An 18609-nucleotide genomic window follows, 5' to 3' on the forward strand; every position below is an offset into this window, starting at 1 on the left:
CCAAGAACACCATCCCCACCGTCAAACATGGAGGTGGAAACATTATGCTTTGGGGGTGTTTTTCTGCTAAGGGGACAGGACAACTTCACCGCATCAAAGGGACGATGGACGGTGGCCATGTACTGTCAAATCTTGGGTGAGAACCTCCTTCCCTCAGCTAGGGCATTGAAAATGGGTCGTGGATGGGTATTCCAGCATGACAATGACCCAAAACACACGGCCAAGGCAACAAAGGAGTGGCTCAAGAAGAAGCACATTAAGGTCCTGGAGTGGCCTAGCAAATCTCCAGACCTTAATCCCATAGAAAATCTGTGGAGGGAGCTGAAGGTTTGAGTTACCAAACGTCAGCCTCGAAACTTTAATGACTTGGAGAAGATCTGCAAAGAGGAGTGGGACAAAATCCCTCCTGAGATGTGTGCAAACCTGGTGACTAACTACAAGAAACGTCTGACCTCTGTGATTGCCAACAAGGGTTTTGTCACCAAGTACTAAGTCATGTTGTAACGCGGGTCATATAAAGAGGACCAAGGCGCAGCGTGTTGAGTGCTCATATTTGACTTTTAATGAAGACACTTAAACAAAACGACAGCCAACAGTTCCATCAGGTACACTTGACAAAACAGAAAACAACTACCCACAAAACCCCAGGAAGAAAAACTCCTACTTAAATATGATCTCCAATCAGAGACAACGAGTACCAGCTGCCTCCAATTGGAGATCAACCCCCCCCCAAAAAAACATAGAAATAGAACCCTAGAACACAAACATAGAAAACATAGAAAAACACAAAACACCCCCGTCACGCCCTGACCAACTCACTATAGAAAATGACATCTTACTAGAGTCAGGACGTGACACATGTTTTGCAGAGGGGTCAAATACTTATTTCCCTCATTAAAATGCAAATCAATTTATAACATTTTTGACATGCGTTTTTCTGGATTTTTGTTTTGTTTTTCTGTCTCTCACTGTTCAACTAAACCTACCATTAAAATTATAGACTGATAATTTCTTTGTCAGTGGGCAAACGTACAAAATCAGCAGGGGATCAAATACTTTTTTCCCTCACTGTATGGCATACTGTATATTATCGTTTTAGGGATTAATTAGATGAAATGTCCACCTTCTCGTCTCAGTCATCTTGTAACTGTTTTAAACCTGATGGAATGTCCTATCCTGTTGAATTATTTTATATATTTTTCAGTTTAAAGATACATCTGTTGAAGATTCATTCTCAGGCGGTCAACTGGGCATGATTTGGTGTTGAAAAGCTCTGATATCAGGGGAAACAGTCAAGATTTGCATGCTCCTGATTTCATCAATGACATATTATTCACAAACAACACAATTTCAAAATCAGTAACGATTGATAAAATCACATCAGTACATCCAAGCAGACCTTTTATTGAGTGATAATGCAACTTGGCTTTAGATTAGTTGGAGGATGAATTTTTAGCTTTAATACCATTAGCAAAAGGGCAGATTATCCTTTGATTAATTTGTCTTTTGCAGAAGTTGATTAATCTTTAGACATTTGGATTCTTCTCTGTGAAGCACTGAAATAGTTAGGAGTCTCTTTTTTCCCAGCTGAGATCAGAATAGTTAATGATGTAGCCACTAGCAGCTCCAAATTTGTGCAACAGGCCAAATATAAGTGACTGGCTACAACAAAACACATTACTGCTCATGTCAAACAAACAATGAATAGAATTGTGATACTGTTAAGCCTTGCAGTAGACTACCACAGTCCTCTTTCTCCCAGTGCACCTTCTGTGTGTACATCTACCTTTTTACTGGAATAATGTGTACTATTCTCCCATATTATCTCACTTTATACCCCACTTGTTTCCTGTATTTTTCTATTATATTTATCATTTGGCATCTTTTTTTGAAAACTGAGTAAATAACTCCATGTCTTGTGATTGATGATGTGATGAATGCTCGAGTTGGGTGCTCCCAGGGCGGTAGCACACACTGCAGCTACCTACCACCTCTAGATGCTTCTGATTTACTCAGCTTTGGAGCTGTGTGATCCCTCTGAGGCCTTGTTTGATAATCATTTGTCACCACGTCTTGCTCACTGGCAGGAACACAAAGAAGAAAAGCCTCTGGGCCTTGTTTCCCAGATGCGATGGAACTTAAGCATTACAATAATCGTACCAGATTAATTGTTATTTACGTGCCAAATTTTTAAGTGTTTCCCAAACAAGCACGTAGAGTGAACCTATAAGAGCGACAGCTAAAAGCGTCGTTGAGGGCGTGTTCGGTTTTTAACATGATCCCATTGGGGGAGTTGTCCAGTTTCCTGGTGCTGAAATCGATGCCAGTTGTCATAAGCAAAGATTACTAATAACCCACATTTAATTTGAAACGTAGGCTAGGCCTATACAATTCGCAAACAATTTTTTATGAATGAAAACAAATAGCAATAATCCACAAACTAACCATTTTTGTCATGTAATGATCATTGATTTGAAGATTTGAACCCTGTTTGTCCTTCCTCCACAGTGCTTTAGCACACTGCACCACAATATAATAATAATAATAATTTATTCAACTTTTCTAGAGTTATTCATTACATAAAGAAATCTCAAAGCACTATAAAGCAACAACAAAATAACAAGGAATTTAAAAACAGCAACATAATTCATCCTAATGAGTAGATCGACGGTCAAGAGACTAAAGGTTGAGAATGTTCATGGCTTGATTGAGGTCAGCGGAGGGAGGAGGAGGACAAAGGGGAGAGCCGGGAGCAGACAGGCAGCACATTGTCGTCACGGTGTCTCGCCATCCACGCTGTCTGTGGCTTTGTAGTAGGACTTACCGGTAGTCAAATGAAGTTAGAGTTCCGTACTAGCCACTGGACTAGTAGCTAGCTACTATTCACTACTACCAAAATGCAGCACCCACTTGGGTGATGCTACGGCAGTCACAAGGTGCCAGAAAGCACACCACACTTCAATTGTAATTCAGGGGTATCCTTATAACTTGGTCAACTTTCATCTCTCTACACGTGCTCCTCTCCATCCTCAACCTCCGGACAATAGGCATAATCAACTCAAAACATTGCATGCTTGCCAGCTAATATTAGCTAGCTAGCTAGCCAAAAACCAGCCAACTTCGGTCTTGAAACAGTGCTGCATTCAAGCTATTCAGACAATATTATGCTAAATCAATAGTTAAATATGGAAAAATGCTATACATTTTTGTATTATTACAAAGAATGTACAGGAGCTCTCTGTCTAGGAGACCTCACACTGGCATGGCCTGTCTCAGATTATTTTATTTTATCCTACAAATACATACAGCAACAAGCCCTCACCTACACACATTTTGGTTTTTCATTAAAAAAATCATTTTCGGAGGCAGTTGTAATCCCCAAGGACCTGGAGGAAACTCCCCACAGGCTGTTAGAAGGTGCACCTCAGCACAAAGTTGCAGCGGGTTGATCGGCTGATTGAGGGAGACACAAGGTCAAGCAATCTGAGTATCTCCTCCCGTGGGAGCCTGCATTTTGAAAGATAGCCCCATTATTGTGAGATTCGGCAACAGCCTCAGGTTGATGCGAATATGCACATTAAGATATTAACAGTGCCCCTTCACTTTTTCCACATTTTGTTACGTACAGTAATAGCCTTATTCTAAAATGTATTACATTTACATAATACGTCATAATTTTTGCAAATGTATATAAAAAAATTTAAATATCACAATTACATAAGTATTCAGACCCTTTACTAAGTACTTTGTTGAAGTACCGTTGACAGCGATTACAGCCTTGAGTTTTCCTATGGTAGGACACAACAAGCTTGGCACACCTGTATTTGGGGAGTTTCTCCCATTTTTTCTGCAGATCCTTTCAAACTATGCTGCTCAAAAAAATAAAGGGAACACTTAAACAACACATCCTAGATCTGAATGAAATAAATAATCTTATTAAATACTTTTTTCTTTACATAGTTAAATGTGCTGACAACAAAATCACACAAAAATAATCAATGGAAATCCAATTTATCAACCCATGGAGGTCTGGATTTGGAGTCACACTCAAAATTAAAGTGGAAAACCACACTACAAGCTGATCTAACTTTGATGTAATGTCCTTAAAACAAGTCAAAATGAGGCTCAGTAGTGTGTGTGGCCTCCACGTGCCTGTATGACCTCCCTACAACGCCTGGGCATGCTCCTGATGAGGTGGCGGATGGTCTCCTGAGGGATCTCCTCCCAGACCTGGACTAAAGCATCCGCCAACTCCTGGACAGTCTGTGGTGCAACGTGGCGTTGGTGGATGGAGCGAGACATGATGTCCCAGATGTGCTCAATTGGATTCAGGTCTGGGGAACGGCGGGCCAGTCCATAGCATCAATGCCTTCCTCTTGCAGGAACTGCTGACACACTCCAGCCACATTGTCTTGCATTAGGAGGAACCCAGGGCCAACCGCACCAGAATATGGTCTCACAAGGGGTCTGAGGATCTCATCTCAGTACCTAATGGCAGTCAGGCTACCTCTGGCGAGCACATGGAGGGCTGTGCGGCCCCCCAAAGAAATGCCACCCCACACCATGACTGACCCACCACCAAACCGGTCATGCTGGAGGATGTTGCAGGCAGCAGAACGTTCTCCACGGCGTCTCCAGACTCTGTCACGTCTGTCACGTGCTCAGTGTGAACCTGCTTTCATCTGTGAAGAGCACAGGGCGCCAGTGGCGAATTTGCCAATCTTGGTGTTCTCTGGCAAATGCCAAACGTCCTGCACGGTGTTGGGCTGTAAGCACAACCCCCACCTGTGGATGTCGGGCCCTCATACCACCCTCATGAAGTCTGTTTCTGACCGTTTGAGCAGACACATGCACGTTTGTGGCCTGCTGGAGGTCATTTTGCAGGGCTCTGGCAATGCTTCTCCTGCTCCTCCTTGCACAAAGACGGAGGTAGCGGTCCTGCTGCTGGGTTGTTGCCCTCATACGGCCTCCTCCACATCTCCTGATCTACTGGCCTGTCTCCTGGTAGCGCCTCCATGCTCTGGACACTACGCTGACAGACACAGCAAACCTTCTTGCCACAGCTCGCATTGATGTGCCATCCTGGATGAGCTGCACTACCTGAGCCACTTGTGTGGGTTGTAGACTCCGTCTCATGTTACCACTAGAGTGAAAGCACCGCCAGCATTCAAAAGTGACCAAAACATCAGCCAGGAAGCATAGGAACTGAGAAGTGGTCTGTGGTCCCCACCTGCAGAACCACTCCTTTATTGGGGGTGTCTTGCAAATTGCCTATAATTTCCATCTGTTGTCTATTCCATTTGCACAACAGCATGTGAAATTTATTGTCAATCAGTGTTGCTTCCTAAGTGGACAGTTTGATTTCACAGAAGTGTGATTGACTTGGAGTTACATTGTGTTGTTTAAGTGTTCCCTTTATTTTTTTGAGCAGTGTATGTCAGGTTGGATGGGGAGCGTCACTGCACAGGTATTTTCAAGTCTCTCCAGAGATGTTCGATCAGGTTCAAGTCCGGGCTCTAGCTGGGCCACTCAAGGACATTCAGAGATTTATCCCGAAGCCACTCCTGCGTTGTCTTGGCTGTGTGCTTTGGGTCGTTGTCCTGTTGAAAGGTGAACCTTCGTCTGAGGTCCTGAGTGCTCTGGAGCAGATTTCCATCAAGGATCTCTCTGTACTTTGCTCCATTCATCTTTCCCTCTGTCCTGACTAGTGTCCCAGTCCCTGCCGCTGAAAAACATCCCCACTTCATGATGCTGCCACCACCTTGCTTCATCGTAGGGATGATATTGGCCAGGTGATGTGCGGTGCCTGTTTTTATCTAGACGTGACGCCAAATAGGCCAAAATAGTTCAATTTTGGTTTCATCAGACCGAAGAATCTTGATTCTCATGTCCTTTAGGTGGGGCTAGTGCGAGTCCTTTAGGTGCCTTTTGGCAAATCCCCAAGCGGGCTGTCATGTGCCTTTTACTGAGGAGTGGCTTCCGTCTGGCTACTCTACAATAAAGGCCTGATTGGTAGAGTGCTGCAGAGACGATTGTCCTTCTGGAAGGTTCTCCCATCTCTACAGAGGAACTCTGGAGCTCTGTCAGAGTGACCATCGGATTCTTGGTCACCTCCCTGACCAAGGCCTCAACGGACAATTCCTTTGACCTCTTGGCTTGGTTTTTGCTCTGACATGCACTGCCAACTGTGGGACCTTATATAGACATGTGTGTGCCTTTCCAAATCATGTCCATTCAGTTGAATTTACCACAGTTGGACTCTACAATTCTACAATAAAGTTGTAGAAACATCTCAAGGATGATTCATGGAAACAGGATGCACCTGAGCTCAATTTCGAGTCTCATAGCAAAGGGTCTGAATACTTATGTAAATAAGGTATTTTTGTTCATTATTTTTTTTATAAATTTGCTAACATTTCTAAAAACCTGTTTTCACTTTGTCATTATGGGGTATTGTGTGTAGCTTGACGAGGGCAAACTTTTATTTAATCCATTTTAGAATATGACTGTAACGTAACAAAATGTGGAAAAAGTGACATTTTACAAATAGATATTTTAAATGTCACATTACCCAAATGAAACAGATATTATTGTATCATCATTCACTCAAAACACTTATAAATTGTTTTGGAATGATATATTGTGAGGTAAAAAATAAGCTTGATGATGCACTTTGGCTGCTCTACGGGTGGTCGGGATCACCCATAGATGTGCAAAGGTTTTTAAGAGCCACTTTACTAACAAAGGCTCTGGGAAACACCTCAGCTACTAAAGATACATTTTAAGATGGTTCTAATGATGATCTTAACACTACGAAGGCACTGGGAAACAAGGCCAAGATCTAAAAGTGTCTGTGCCTTATTTCCTTGACTTCATAAAAAAGAGATATAGCAAGATCTTTCATCTTTAAAGAGCTTGTATCTTTACTTTTCTTAAACACAGTTTTTCATTAATGTTGTGTTTCAAAGGGTCAGCGTTGGACTTTCTCTCTTCATTTAATTAACCATTTAGATAGTTTGATTTAGTTACTCACTTCTACTCCTTGTTATCTTGCTATCCTATATAGCTGTGGTTCCCAAACTTTTTATAGTCCCGTACCCCTTCAAACATTCAACCTCCAGCTGCGTACCCCCTCTAGCACCAAGGTCAGCCCACTCTCAAATGTTGTTCTTTGCCATCATTGTAAGCCTGCCACACACACACTATACGATACATTTATTAAACATAAGAATGAGTGTGAGTTTTTGTCACAACCCGGCTCGTGGAAGTGGAAGTGACAAAGAGCTCTTATAGGACCAGGGCACAAATAATAATATAATAATAATCAATAATTTTGCTCTTTATTTAGCCATCTTACATATAAAACCTTATTTGTTCATCAAAAATTGTGAATAACTCACCACAGGTTAATGAGAAGGTTGTGCTTGAAAGGATGCACATAGCTCTGTAATGTTGGGCTGTATTGGAGAGAGTCTCAGTCTTAAATCATTTTCCACACATAGTCTGTGCCTGTATTTCGTTTTCATGCTAGCGAGGGCTGAGAATCCACTCTCACATAGGTACATGGTTACAAAGGGCATCAGTGTCTTAACAGCATGATTTGCCAAGGCAAGAAACTCTCAGCTCAGCCCTATCCAGAAATCTGGCAGTGTCATCTGGTTAAATTCAATTTTCACAGAACCGCTTGTTGCAATTTCGATGAGGCTCTCTTGTTCAGATATCGGTAAGTGGACTGGAGGCAGGGCATGAAAGGGATAACGAATCCAGTTGTTTGTGTCGTCTGTTTCGGGAAAGTACCTGCGTAATTGCGCACCCAGCTCACTCAGGTGCTTCGCTATATCACATTTGACATTGTCCGTAAGCTTGAGTTCGTTTGCACACAAAAAAAATCATACAATGATGGAAAGACCTGTGTTTTGTCCTTGTTAATGCAGACAGAAAAGAGCTCCAACAACTTAATCATAGCCTCAATTTTGTCCTACACATTGAATATAGTTTTGGAGAGTCCCTATAAAACCCATATAGGCCAGTTGTGTGAGAAACTCTTCTTCATGCAAGTGGTAAGACAAGTGAAAATTATGGTTAGTAAGCTCTTCTCTCAATTAAAAAAGATTTGTCAATACTTTGCCCCTTGATAACCAGCACATTTCTGTATGTTGTAAAAGTGTTACATGGTCGCTGCCCATATCATTGAATAATGCAGAAAATACACAAGAGTTCAGGGGCCTTGCTTTAACAAAGTTAACCATTTTCACTGTAGTGTCCAAAACATCTTTCAAGCTGTCAGGCATTCCCTTGGCAGCAAGAGCCTCTTGGTGGATGCTGCAGTATACCCAAATGACGTCAGAAGCAACTGCTTGCATGTGCATTACCCCTCCAGTATGTCTCCCTGTCATGGCTTTTGTGCCATCAGTACAGATACCAACACATCTTGACCACCAAAGTCCATTTGATGTCACAAAGCTGTCCAGTACTTAAATATCCTCTCATATTGTCCTGGTTTCCAGTGGTTTGCAGAAGAGGATTTCTTACATAATTGACCCACCATTAACATAAGGGACATATACCAGGAGGTGTGCCAGGCCCGCCACGTCTGTTGACTCATCCAGCTGTAACGCATATAAATCACTGGCTTGTATGCGAAGCAGTAATTGTTTCAAAACATCTCCTGCCATGTCACTGATGCGTCGTGAAACAGTGTTGTTTGATGAAGGCATTTTCTGTATAGTTTTTTGGGCCATTGTCTGTATAGTTTTTTGGGCCTTTTCCCCCAGCATTGTCCCAGCCATATCCACAGCAGCATGAAGAATTAAGTCCTCCCCAATAGTATGGGGTTTGCCTGTTCTGAATGTTAATTATCTGAACAGGCTACCTGTATTTGACATTGTGTTGTTATTTCGCTGAACACTATAGGGTTTAATTTTATTTTTGGAGGTGAAACGAGGCTACTCAGGCGAGTGTCAGGTGCGTCGTAAAAAGTGGACCAAGGCGCAGCGGGTATCGTGCTCATCTTCCTTATTTTATTTGGATAAACGTGAGCACTTAACAAAAATAACAAACAACGAAACAGTTCTATAAGGCTTACCAGCTATACAGAAAATAACTACCCACAAACACAGTGACAAAAACCCCCTACTTAAATATGGCCTCCAATTAGAAGCAACGAAGAACAGCTGCTTCCAATTGAAGGCCAAACCAAACCTGAACATAGAAATAGACTAAATAGACATTCAAACATAGAAATAGACAACATAGAACATTACCCAAAAACCCAAGACACATAAATCAAACACATCCCTGCCACGTCCTGACCATACTATAATAACAAAATTACCCCTTTACCGGTCAGGACGTGACAGTACCCCCCCCCCCCAAAGGTGCAGACCCCGAATGCACCTTAACCAAAAGACCAACAATAACCCACAACAAAAAACTAAAAAACTAAAGGGAGGGAAGGGAAGGTGGCCACCGTCACTGACGGTTCCTGTGCAAACACCCCCCCCCCCCTTCCCCAAACTCCCCCCTATGGAGGTGGCTCTGGTTCTGGCCCTAGTCCCCAACCGAACCTGTCCGCTGAAGGCTCTGGGCTGAGGAGCGACTCTGGCAGCGCCGGACTGGCGGGCGACTCTGGCAGCGCCGGACTGGCGGGCAAGTGCTCATAGCAGGCACTGGCTGTACCGGGTTATGGAGGCGCACTAGAGGGTGAGTGCGGGGAACAGGAACAGGACGTACTAATGGTACAGTGCTCACAGCAGGCACTGGCTGTACCGGGTTATGGAGGCACACTGGAGGCTGAGTGCGGGGAGCAGGAACAGAACGTACTGGACTGGGCTGGCGCACTAGAGGCTTGATGCGTGGGGCTTCCTTTGGAGGCGCCAGACTAGTGATACGCACCTCAGGGCTAGTGCGAGGAGCAGGAACAGGGTAAAATGGACCCTGGAGACTCACTGGAGGTCTGGAGTGTACAGCCTGCACAACCCTTCCTGGCTGAGTGCTCCATATAGCCTGGCCATGTCGAGGAGCTTTAACCAATCGCACCGGCCTTTGAATGCTTCTGGGCAATATAGTGCGCATTTCCGCATAGCTCTGTGCTTTCTTGATCCGTCACTCCCTGTAATAAGCACGGGGAGTTGGCTCAGGTCTGCATCCTGACTCTGCCCAACTCCCCGTGTGCCCCCCCCCCAATTTTTTTGGGGGGGATGCCTCCTGGTCTCCTCTAGCTCCCTTAGTTTGTCCTCCCAGAATTGTTGTTCATCACTCCAAGTCCATCCCTCTCCCTGGTGCTTCAATCCCCGCTGCTTGGTCCTGGTTTGGTGGGTAGTTCTGGCAGGTGCGTCGTAAAAAGTGGACCAAGGCGCAGCAGGTATCGTGCTCATCTTCCTTATTTTATTTAGATAAACATGAACACTTAACAAAAATAACAAACAACGACGAAACAGTTCTATAAGGCTTATCAGCTATACAGAAAATAACTACCCACAAACACAGTGACAAAAACCCCCTACTTAAATATGACCGCCAATTAGAAGCAACGAAGAACAGCTGCTTCCAATTGAAGGCCAAACCAAACCTGAACATAGAAATAGACTAAATAGACATTCAAACATAGAAATAGACAACATAGAACATTACCCAAAAACCCAAGACACATAAATCAAACACATCCCTGCCATGTCCTGACCATACTATAATAACAAAATGACCCCTTTACTGGTCAGGATGTGACAGCGAGAAAAAAAATCTCACCCAAATGTATAGCCCCGTTGGACAATATAAATGTACTGTTTGAAAATGTGAATAAAAAAAAATAAAAAAAATGTGAATCACATTTCTTTCGGGCGTACCCCCGACGGCATTGTGGTACGCGTTCCCCGGTTTGGTAATACCTGGTATTTAGCAACAGAAATAAGAGGAAAGTTTTGTTAGTTTTACTGAAGAATGTGTATGTTTTTTATGATTGTATTTTACTTTTCATGTAATTTTGTGTATAATAACATGTATTTTTATGTGTACAGTGGTTCCTCCTTTAAAAGTTGCGTCATTCTGTGGCACACCTTGCGGGCTGCTGCAGCATTCTGTGGCACGTTGTGTAGTTTAACGTGTATATTGTATTTTGATGTGTATTGTTATCTGTAGCGATTTTAGCATGTAAATCATGGTGGGGCAAACTCAACCAATTTTGTTTAGATGCATGCCAGCAAAGTCGCTACACAACAAAACACTAAACAATACGTTGATTGCACTAAAATGGTGACCAACGGTGCCCATAAACTATTAGGGCCTACATAAAGCTGTCCTGACTGCGGGGCTTTCCTTTCAGCACCATGGAGTGAATCCTTACCACCGCTACACCTGGCTATCAGCGGGGCCTCATCTGGCAGCGAAACAGTTCATTCAGCCGCATTTACCTCCTTTTTAAAAATAATATCTGATATGGCTGACTTGCTTAAACAAATATGGTTTCTACTGACTCCTTGTGGATTTGTGTAAGTCGAGAAGAATTACAAATTTTGAATTTTGAACCATGCGCAAACAGTAAATTCATAATGTTTGTTCTTATATCATTAACACTTAGCTCTAAGTACTGTGTAAGCAAGTGAAAGCAAATGATCTACGACGTGGTAGGCCTATTTGTTCAGCTTTGAAAATGGACAGACAGAAATTCAGATGTTAGTTCAGATAAATTCAGCAAGATGTCGAGGCCTTAACTTTACTCTTCTTTAAGTACCACAGAGAGAGAGAGAGAGAGAGAGAGAGAGAGAGAGAGAGTTAGCCTACCAATTGAAGTATTTTAGGCCTATGTGGTCTAAAAAGAATGGAAAATGTAATCACGAGCATCCACTTTTATAGACAAAATTCCAATGCACAGACAACGCATTTCGCAGACAAAACAACCCTTGCAATATCAACAGGAATTACATGTGTGTCACGTCCTGACCAGCAGAGGGCGTAATTGTGTTAGTTTTGGTCAGGATGTGGCAGGGGGGTTTTGTGTGTGTGAATGGTTGTTGGTGATTGGGACTCCCAATTGAAGGCAGGTGTGTTGAGTTGCCTTTGATTGGGAGTCCTATATAGGAGTGTGTGTTTTTCTTTGGGGTTGTGGGTAGTTGTTTGTGATCACTGCTTGTTTAGCCTGTCACACTGTTGCCGTCGTGAGTATTGTTTTGTTTGGTTTTCCAGTAGATACTTTACTTGTTTTTTCATCAATAAACATGAGTATCCACATTCCCACTGCGCCTTGGTCCATTCCTAACGACGGTTGTTACAATGGGTCTATTACTGAACCTTTTATAGAAAAAAAATATTAGAATGGGAAGAGACTTTCACTGGCGAACATGGTTATGGACCCAACAACATTATATAGTATCCCCTCCTCATGAAGAAAAGCACATGAGCTAATTGTAATACAATATTCTCAAAAATTATGAATAAGATACTAATGAGATAGACCTTGAGAGACATGGGCTATTAACAGCTTACTACACAACATACTCTTAGTATTACTTTCTTAGCTACAGTATACAGTGAGGGAAAAAAGTATTTGATCCCCTGCTGATTTTGTACGTTTGCCCACTGACAAAGAAATGATCAGTCTATAATGTTAATGGTAGGTGTATTTGAACAGTGAGAGACGGAATAACAACAAAAAAATCCAGAAAAACGCATGTCAAAAATGTTATAAATTGATTTGCATTTTAATGAGGGAAATAAGTATTTGACCCCTCTGCAAAACATGACTTAGTACTTGGTGGCAAAACCCTTGTTGGCAATCACAGGGGTCAGACGTTTCTTGTAGTTGGCCACCAGGTTTGCACACACCTCAGGAGAGATTTTGTCCCACTCCTCTTTGCAGATCTTCTCCAAGTCATTAAGGTTTCGAGGCTGGCGTTTTGCAACTCGAACCTTCAGCTCCCTCCACAGATTTTCTATGGGATTAAGGTCTGGAGACTGGCTAGGCCACTCCAGGACCGAGTGCTGAAGCGCATAGCGCGTATATATCGTCTGTCATCGGTTGCTAAAGACCTCTTCGTCGGGAGCTTCATGAAATCGGTTTCCATGGCCGAGCAGCTGCACACAAGCTTAAGATCACCATGCGCAATGCCAAGCATCGGCTGGAGTGATGTAAAGCTTGCCACCCTTGGAATCTGGAGGAATGGAAAATCGATCTCTGGAGTGATGAATCACGCTTCACCATCTGGCAATCCGACAGATGAATCTGTTCAGCAGATGCCAGGAGAACACTACCTGCCTGAATGCATTGTGCCAACTGTAAAGTTTGGTGGAGGAGGAATAATGGTGTGGGGGTATTTTTCATGGTTCGGGCTAGGCCCCTTAGCTCCAGTGATGGGAAATCTTAATGCTACAGCATGAAATGACGTTCTGTGCTTCCAAGTTTGTGGCAACAGTTTGGGGAAGGCCCTTTCCTGTTTCAGAATGACAATGCCCCCATGCACAAAGCGATGTCCATACAGAAATGGTTTGTCGAGATCGGTGTGGAAGAACTTGACTGGCCTGCACAGAGCCCTGACCTTAACCCCATTGAACACCTTTGGGATGAATAGGAATGCATGCTGCGAGCCAGGCCTAATCGCCCAACATCAGTGGCCGACCTCAGTAATGCTCGTGTAGCTGAATGGAAGCAAGTCCCCGCCACAATGTTCCAAATTCTAGTGAAAACCTTCCCAGAAGAGTGGAGGCTGTTATCAAGCAGCAAAGAGGGGACCAGCTCCATATGGCGCGGGTTGTGCGGCGGTCCTTCTTGTGGGCAACCTTTGTCATCAAAGTCTGGCATTCTCCTGACTTATGATGCGTTCAAGACAACTGGGAACTCGAAGAAAAAAAGCGAGGTCAATTCCTGACGTCAGTGAACTTCAGTCGAGCTCTAGAAAGAGACCCGAGTTGCCGACTTCAAATTCCGAGTTGGATGACCGTTCAGAACTTATTTTCCCTGTCGAAGCTCGTTTTTTTCAGTTTCCAGTTGAAAGCACTGAAGTCTGAGATTTTCCAATTCCGAGTTTCCAGTTGTTTTGAACACAGCAGAAGTCATACTGGATTGACAGCATGGCCAATTCTACCTTTTCTGGCCCATGGTGTTGCGTGTGAATGTTTATCCTTTTATGCTTGTACAAGAGACCCTTTCAGACAGATGCTTTAAATCCCTAAATCCAGACCTGGACCACACACCCTCTCCACCGAATAGCAGGCAGGGGAAGCAAAATAGTGATTGCTTTGCGACGCTTGCAGTTAGCCACTGATTCCTTCCAAACCACTCATTGTTGAATTTGTGATTTTCCGACTTGTTGTGTAATGTTTACGTCTAATGGCCAAGGAGCACCCATACATTTTATCTATAATTGCTCTTCACAGGACAAGGATTGAAAAGGATTTGCCAGTAGATTGTCGACGGGATTCATGATGATGACTACTTGACTAGCTAGCTAGCTTGCTAGTTAAGATTTTGAAAGTATGATGTTTACATGATCAGTCCAATCAAAGCTATGGTAGATATAACCTGATTTGACATCATTTTATCTGTGGCCAATGACCTTGAGTCTCCTTGGATGGGTACTTTTTATGTAAATCTATGGCAGCACCCAAGGGAGCTTGAACTGCCTAGCTCTCCCTGTAGATTCTGTGGCGACGTAGTGTCCTCATGAGATACAGAACACTGTGCCAATCACGGTGCAACTAGAGAAGATTACCAATGCCTATGCTCTGTATAGTCACAGTCTGCCTTTCCACCAGAAAGCACTGAGCTAGGCTGAAGCACCTGCATTTTGGAGCTGCCTTACTGAAGAAAGAGACCATGTTTGTATGTGGCTTTATTAACTCAAGGATATTTGTATTATTATTGTTTGCAAACTGACATGTGATGCGAATTAATGACAAAATAAAAACAGGCCAATTGTTATTAGATTTTTTTTGCTTAACAGGTGGGGCTCAATGACAGGGCCCTGAATGACCGGTTGCCACTGATTGTTGTGCTAAACAGGGCTCACCTGGAAAAGAGACATTGGTCTCAGCATTGACTCAAATCAAATCAAATTGTATTTGTCACATGCGTCGAATACAACAGGTGTAGGTAGACCTTACAGTGAAATGCTTTCTTTAACCAACAATGCAGTTTTAAGAAAATACCCCCCAAAAGTAAGAGATAAGAATAACAAATAGTAAAGAGCAGCAGTAAACAGCAATAGCGGGGCTATATACAGGGGGTACCGGTACAGAGTCAATGTGCGGGGGCACCGGTGTCGAGGTAATTGAGGTAATATGTACATGTAGGCAGCGTAGAGGGGGGGGCAATGCAAATAGTCTGGGTAGCCATTTGATTAGCTGTTTAGGAGTCTTATGGCTTGGGGGTAGAAGCTGTTTAGAAGCCTCTTGGACCTAGACTTGGCACTCCGGTACAGCTTGCCGTGCAGTAGCAGAGAGAACAGTCTATGACTAGGGTGACTGGAGTTGTTGACACCGCCTTGTATCGAGGTCCTGAATGGCAGGAAGCTTGACACCAGTGATGTACTGGGCCATACGCACTACCCTCTGTAGTGTCTTGTGGTCGGAGGCCGAGCAGTTGCCATACCAGGCAGTGATGTAACCCGTCAGGATGCTCTCGATGGTGCAGCTGTGGAACCTTTTGAGGATCTGAGGACCCATGCCTAATCTTTTGTCTTGGTGTGCTTGGACCATGTTAGTTTGTTGTTGATGTGGACGCCAACGGAGTTGAAGGTCTCAACCTGCTCCACTACAGCCCCGTCGATGAGAATGGGGGCGTGCTTGGTCCTCCTTTTCCTGTAGTCCACAATCATCTCCTTTGTCTTGATCAGGTTAAGGTAGAGGTTGTTGTCCTTGCACCACACGGTCAGGTCTCTGATCTCCTCCCTATAGACTGTCTCATCGTTGTCGGTGATCAGGCCTACCACTGTTGTGTCATCGGCAAACGTAATGATGGTCTTGGAGTTATAAGTGAACAGGGAGTACAGGAGGGGACTGAGCACACACCCCTGAGGGGCCCCCGTGTTGAGGATCAGCATGGCGGATGTGTTGTTACCTACCCTTACCACCTGGGGGCCGCCTGTCAGAAAGTCCAGGATCCAGTTTGAGAGGGAGGTGTTTAGTCCCAGGGTCCTTAGCTTAGTGATGAGCTTTGAGGGCACGATGGTGTTGAACACTGAGCTGTAGTCAATGAATAACATTCTCACATATGTGTTCCTTTTGTCCAGGTGTGAAAGGGCAGTGTGGAGTGCAATAGAGATTGCATAATCTGTGGATCTGTTGGTGTGGTATGCAAATTGGAGTGGGTCTAGGGATTCTGGTATAGTGGTGTTGATGTGAGCCATGACCAGCCTTTTAAAGTATTTCATGGCTACAGACGTGAGTGCTACGGGTTGGTAGTCATTTAGGCAGGTTACCTTAGTGTTCTTGGGCACAGGGACTATGGTGGTCTGCTTGAAACATGTTGGTATTACAGACTCAGACAGGGAGAGGTAGAAAATGTCAGTGAAGACACTTAACAGTTGGTCAGTGCATCAAAATAAAAGTTAAGCCATGTAGAGCTAGCTATTAATGGATATGTAGAGTGATCTGCAGACTTGGAATCAAAATCCTCACAACATACAGTGTGTCATTCCATTTCAACTGTGACTCACCCATAAAGTATAATGGAAGGCAAATTACAGGGTAAAGAGAAGCAATTAGGCAGCCTGTATTTTTCAACGGCTAATGGCCTGAATGAATGCCTCTTCATTGTGCCTTTTTTGAATTATTAGCAGATATGACTTTCCTGTTGCTTAAAGGCCCAATGCAACCTTGTTTATATCAATATCAAATACTTTCTCTGAAACAGTTAAGTAGCTTACTGATTTCCATTAAAATGGGCAAAAATCACTTTTAACACAAAAAATATTTTTCAAGTAAGAATTTTTTTAGGACTGTCTGTTAGTGGTCTGAGTGGGGAGGGGGAAACTGAAAACGATCTGTTTTAGCAGAGCAGTTTGGATGTCTCTTTGTTAGTGGTCTATTAACCAATTTACTGAATGTTGATGTCACCATGGAAAGCTGAAACTCCCACCCATGCAAACATGCTGATTAGAAGATTGTGTGTAGATTGTAACTGTCAGGAAATAGCACTGATCAAATGTATTCACACTTTGACACTTTAAGTTTTATCAGCTGTTGTACAATATGATACAACACAAAGGAAATTTGATTTTTGACTGCACTGGGCCTTTAAATGTTCTTGTTAATCATATCTATAATTGAAGGTTAGGGTAAATGGTCTCATCTTTCTATGAAGAAAGTGTTCAAGTTAAAATGTACAGTGATGTCTATTGAATACCACAAATGTAAAGTCTGGATTCAATCAAACATGCAGACTGGGAATTATGGAACTGTGGGAGAGATCACATACAGTTATTTTGTGTACTTAATACAAAATAATGAATGCATCATAAAGGTAGCCTAAGTTCAATATAACAATTAAACCCTCCATAATTCTTTCAAATACATCATTATCTTTGTGACCTGTTGAGTTAGTTCTCCATAAATGTATGAAGACAATACCCACAGTCAATTATAAAATAAAATTGGCTAGTTTGATAAAATCAGTGACTCTGAAAGTTAATGAAATATCAAATATGTTTGTTTCAGGCAATCTCCGAGCAAGCATTCTGGGAGTGGGTGAGGGAGAAAAGAAATACTATTTGCAAAACAAGAGAGGCCATTCTTTCTTTCCCCTAGGCAAGGTTCATGGCAGGGTTATTATAAAAGTACTCCATTTATCATAGATATTCCACGTCAGTAGCATAGTAATTTTGCATCTTGAAAAGAAGAATGGAATGTCCAAGCTTTGTTCTTCATCAACACTTTTTTATTCATATGTCAATGTGATGATCTCTAATATTTGACCTTGCATGTCTTTGAAATATTTCACATAAGAAACAAAACAGATGGCTTGGAGCAAGGTTATAGCAATAAAGGACATACCGTAAATAACATGGTTTTTATGAAACATGTTTTAGGAACCTTTGTAAAGCAGGGTTGCTTTGAATCTCAGGTTGTGGCTGCCCTGCCTCTGACTGAATGAATTTCATCATAAAATGAACAAATTAAAGATGCATTTGGATACGGAGGGCAAGCCAAGGTCAAAGAAACAATCCCGCAGGCTCTGTTCATTCATTGCTAGGCACACACTCTTAATCTGGTGATGTAACAAGTTTCTGCAAAATTGAAAGAGTGCAAGATCTTTTCTCTCATCTCTGTGAAGGACTACAATGAACCCATTTTCAATCAACAGACAATAAGTCATTTGATTGCTAGGGAATGTAATGATTTAGTGCTGTGCTGAGGGGGATGATTATAATGTTTATGTTTGTGTTTTATTTTGCCAGAGAAGAGCTGATGATCTCCTCATCGTTTGACAGTCTGGAGGTTTTACTGGATTCGTTTGGCCCGGTGCGTGACTGCTCAAAGGACAACGGTGGTTGTAGCCGAAACTTCCGCTGCATCTCTGACCGCAAGCTTGATTCCAGTGGATGTGTGGTGAGTGAGTCACTTTACTGCCTGGGGATGGTCCTCCTCTCAGAACTGCCTTTCTTTATTTCTGCTTAGCGG

The 18609-nt window shown here is 43.0% G+C and overlaps 1 protein-coding gene across 7 annotated transcripts in view; it reads left to right on the plus strand.

The window, feature by feature from the left end:
- LOC115156990 (astrotactin-1) overlaps positions 1 to 18609 on the plus strand; it is a 277551-nt gene that overhangs the window by 116775 nt on the left and 142167 nt on the right. For all 7 annotated transcript variants that reach the window (XM_029704808.1, XM_029704810.1, XM_029704809.1 and 4 more), the window contains one exon: positions 18387 to 18537. In XM_029704808.1, coding sequence (XP_029560668.1) covers positions 18387 to 18537 — 151 coding nt within the window. The remainder of the gene's footprint in view (positions 1 to 18386; positions 18538 to 18609) is intronic.

Source organism: Salmo trutta, chromosome 21 (assembly GCF_901001165.1).
Source record: "Salmo trutta chromosome 21, fSalTru1.1, whole genome shotgun sequence".
Taxonomy (NCBI): domain Eukaryota; kingdom Metazoa; phylum Chordata; class Actinopteri; order Salmoniformes; family Salmonidae; genus Salmo; species Salmo trutta.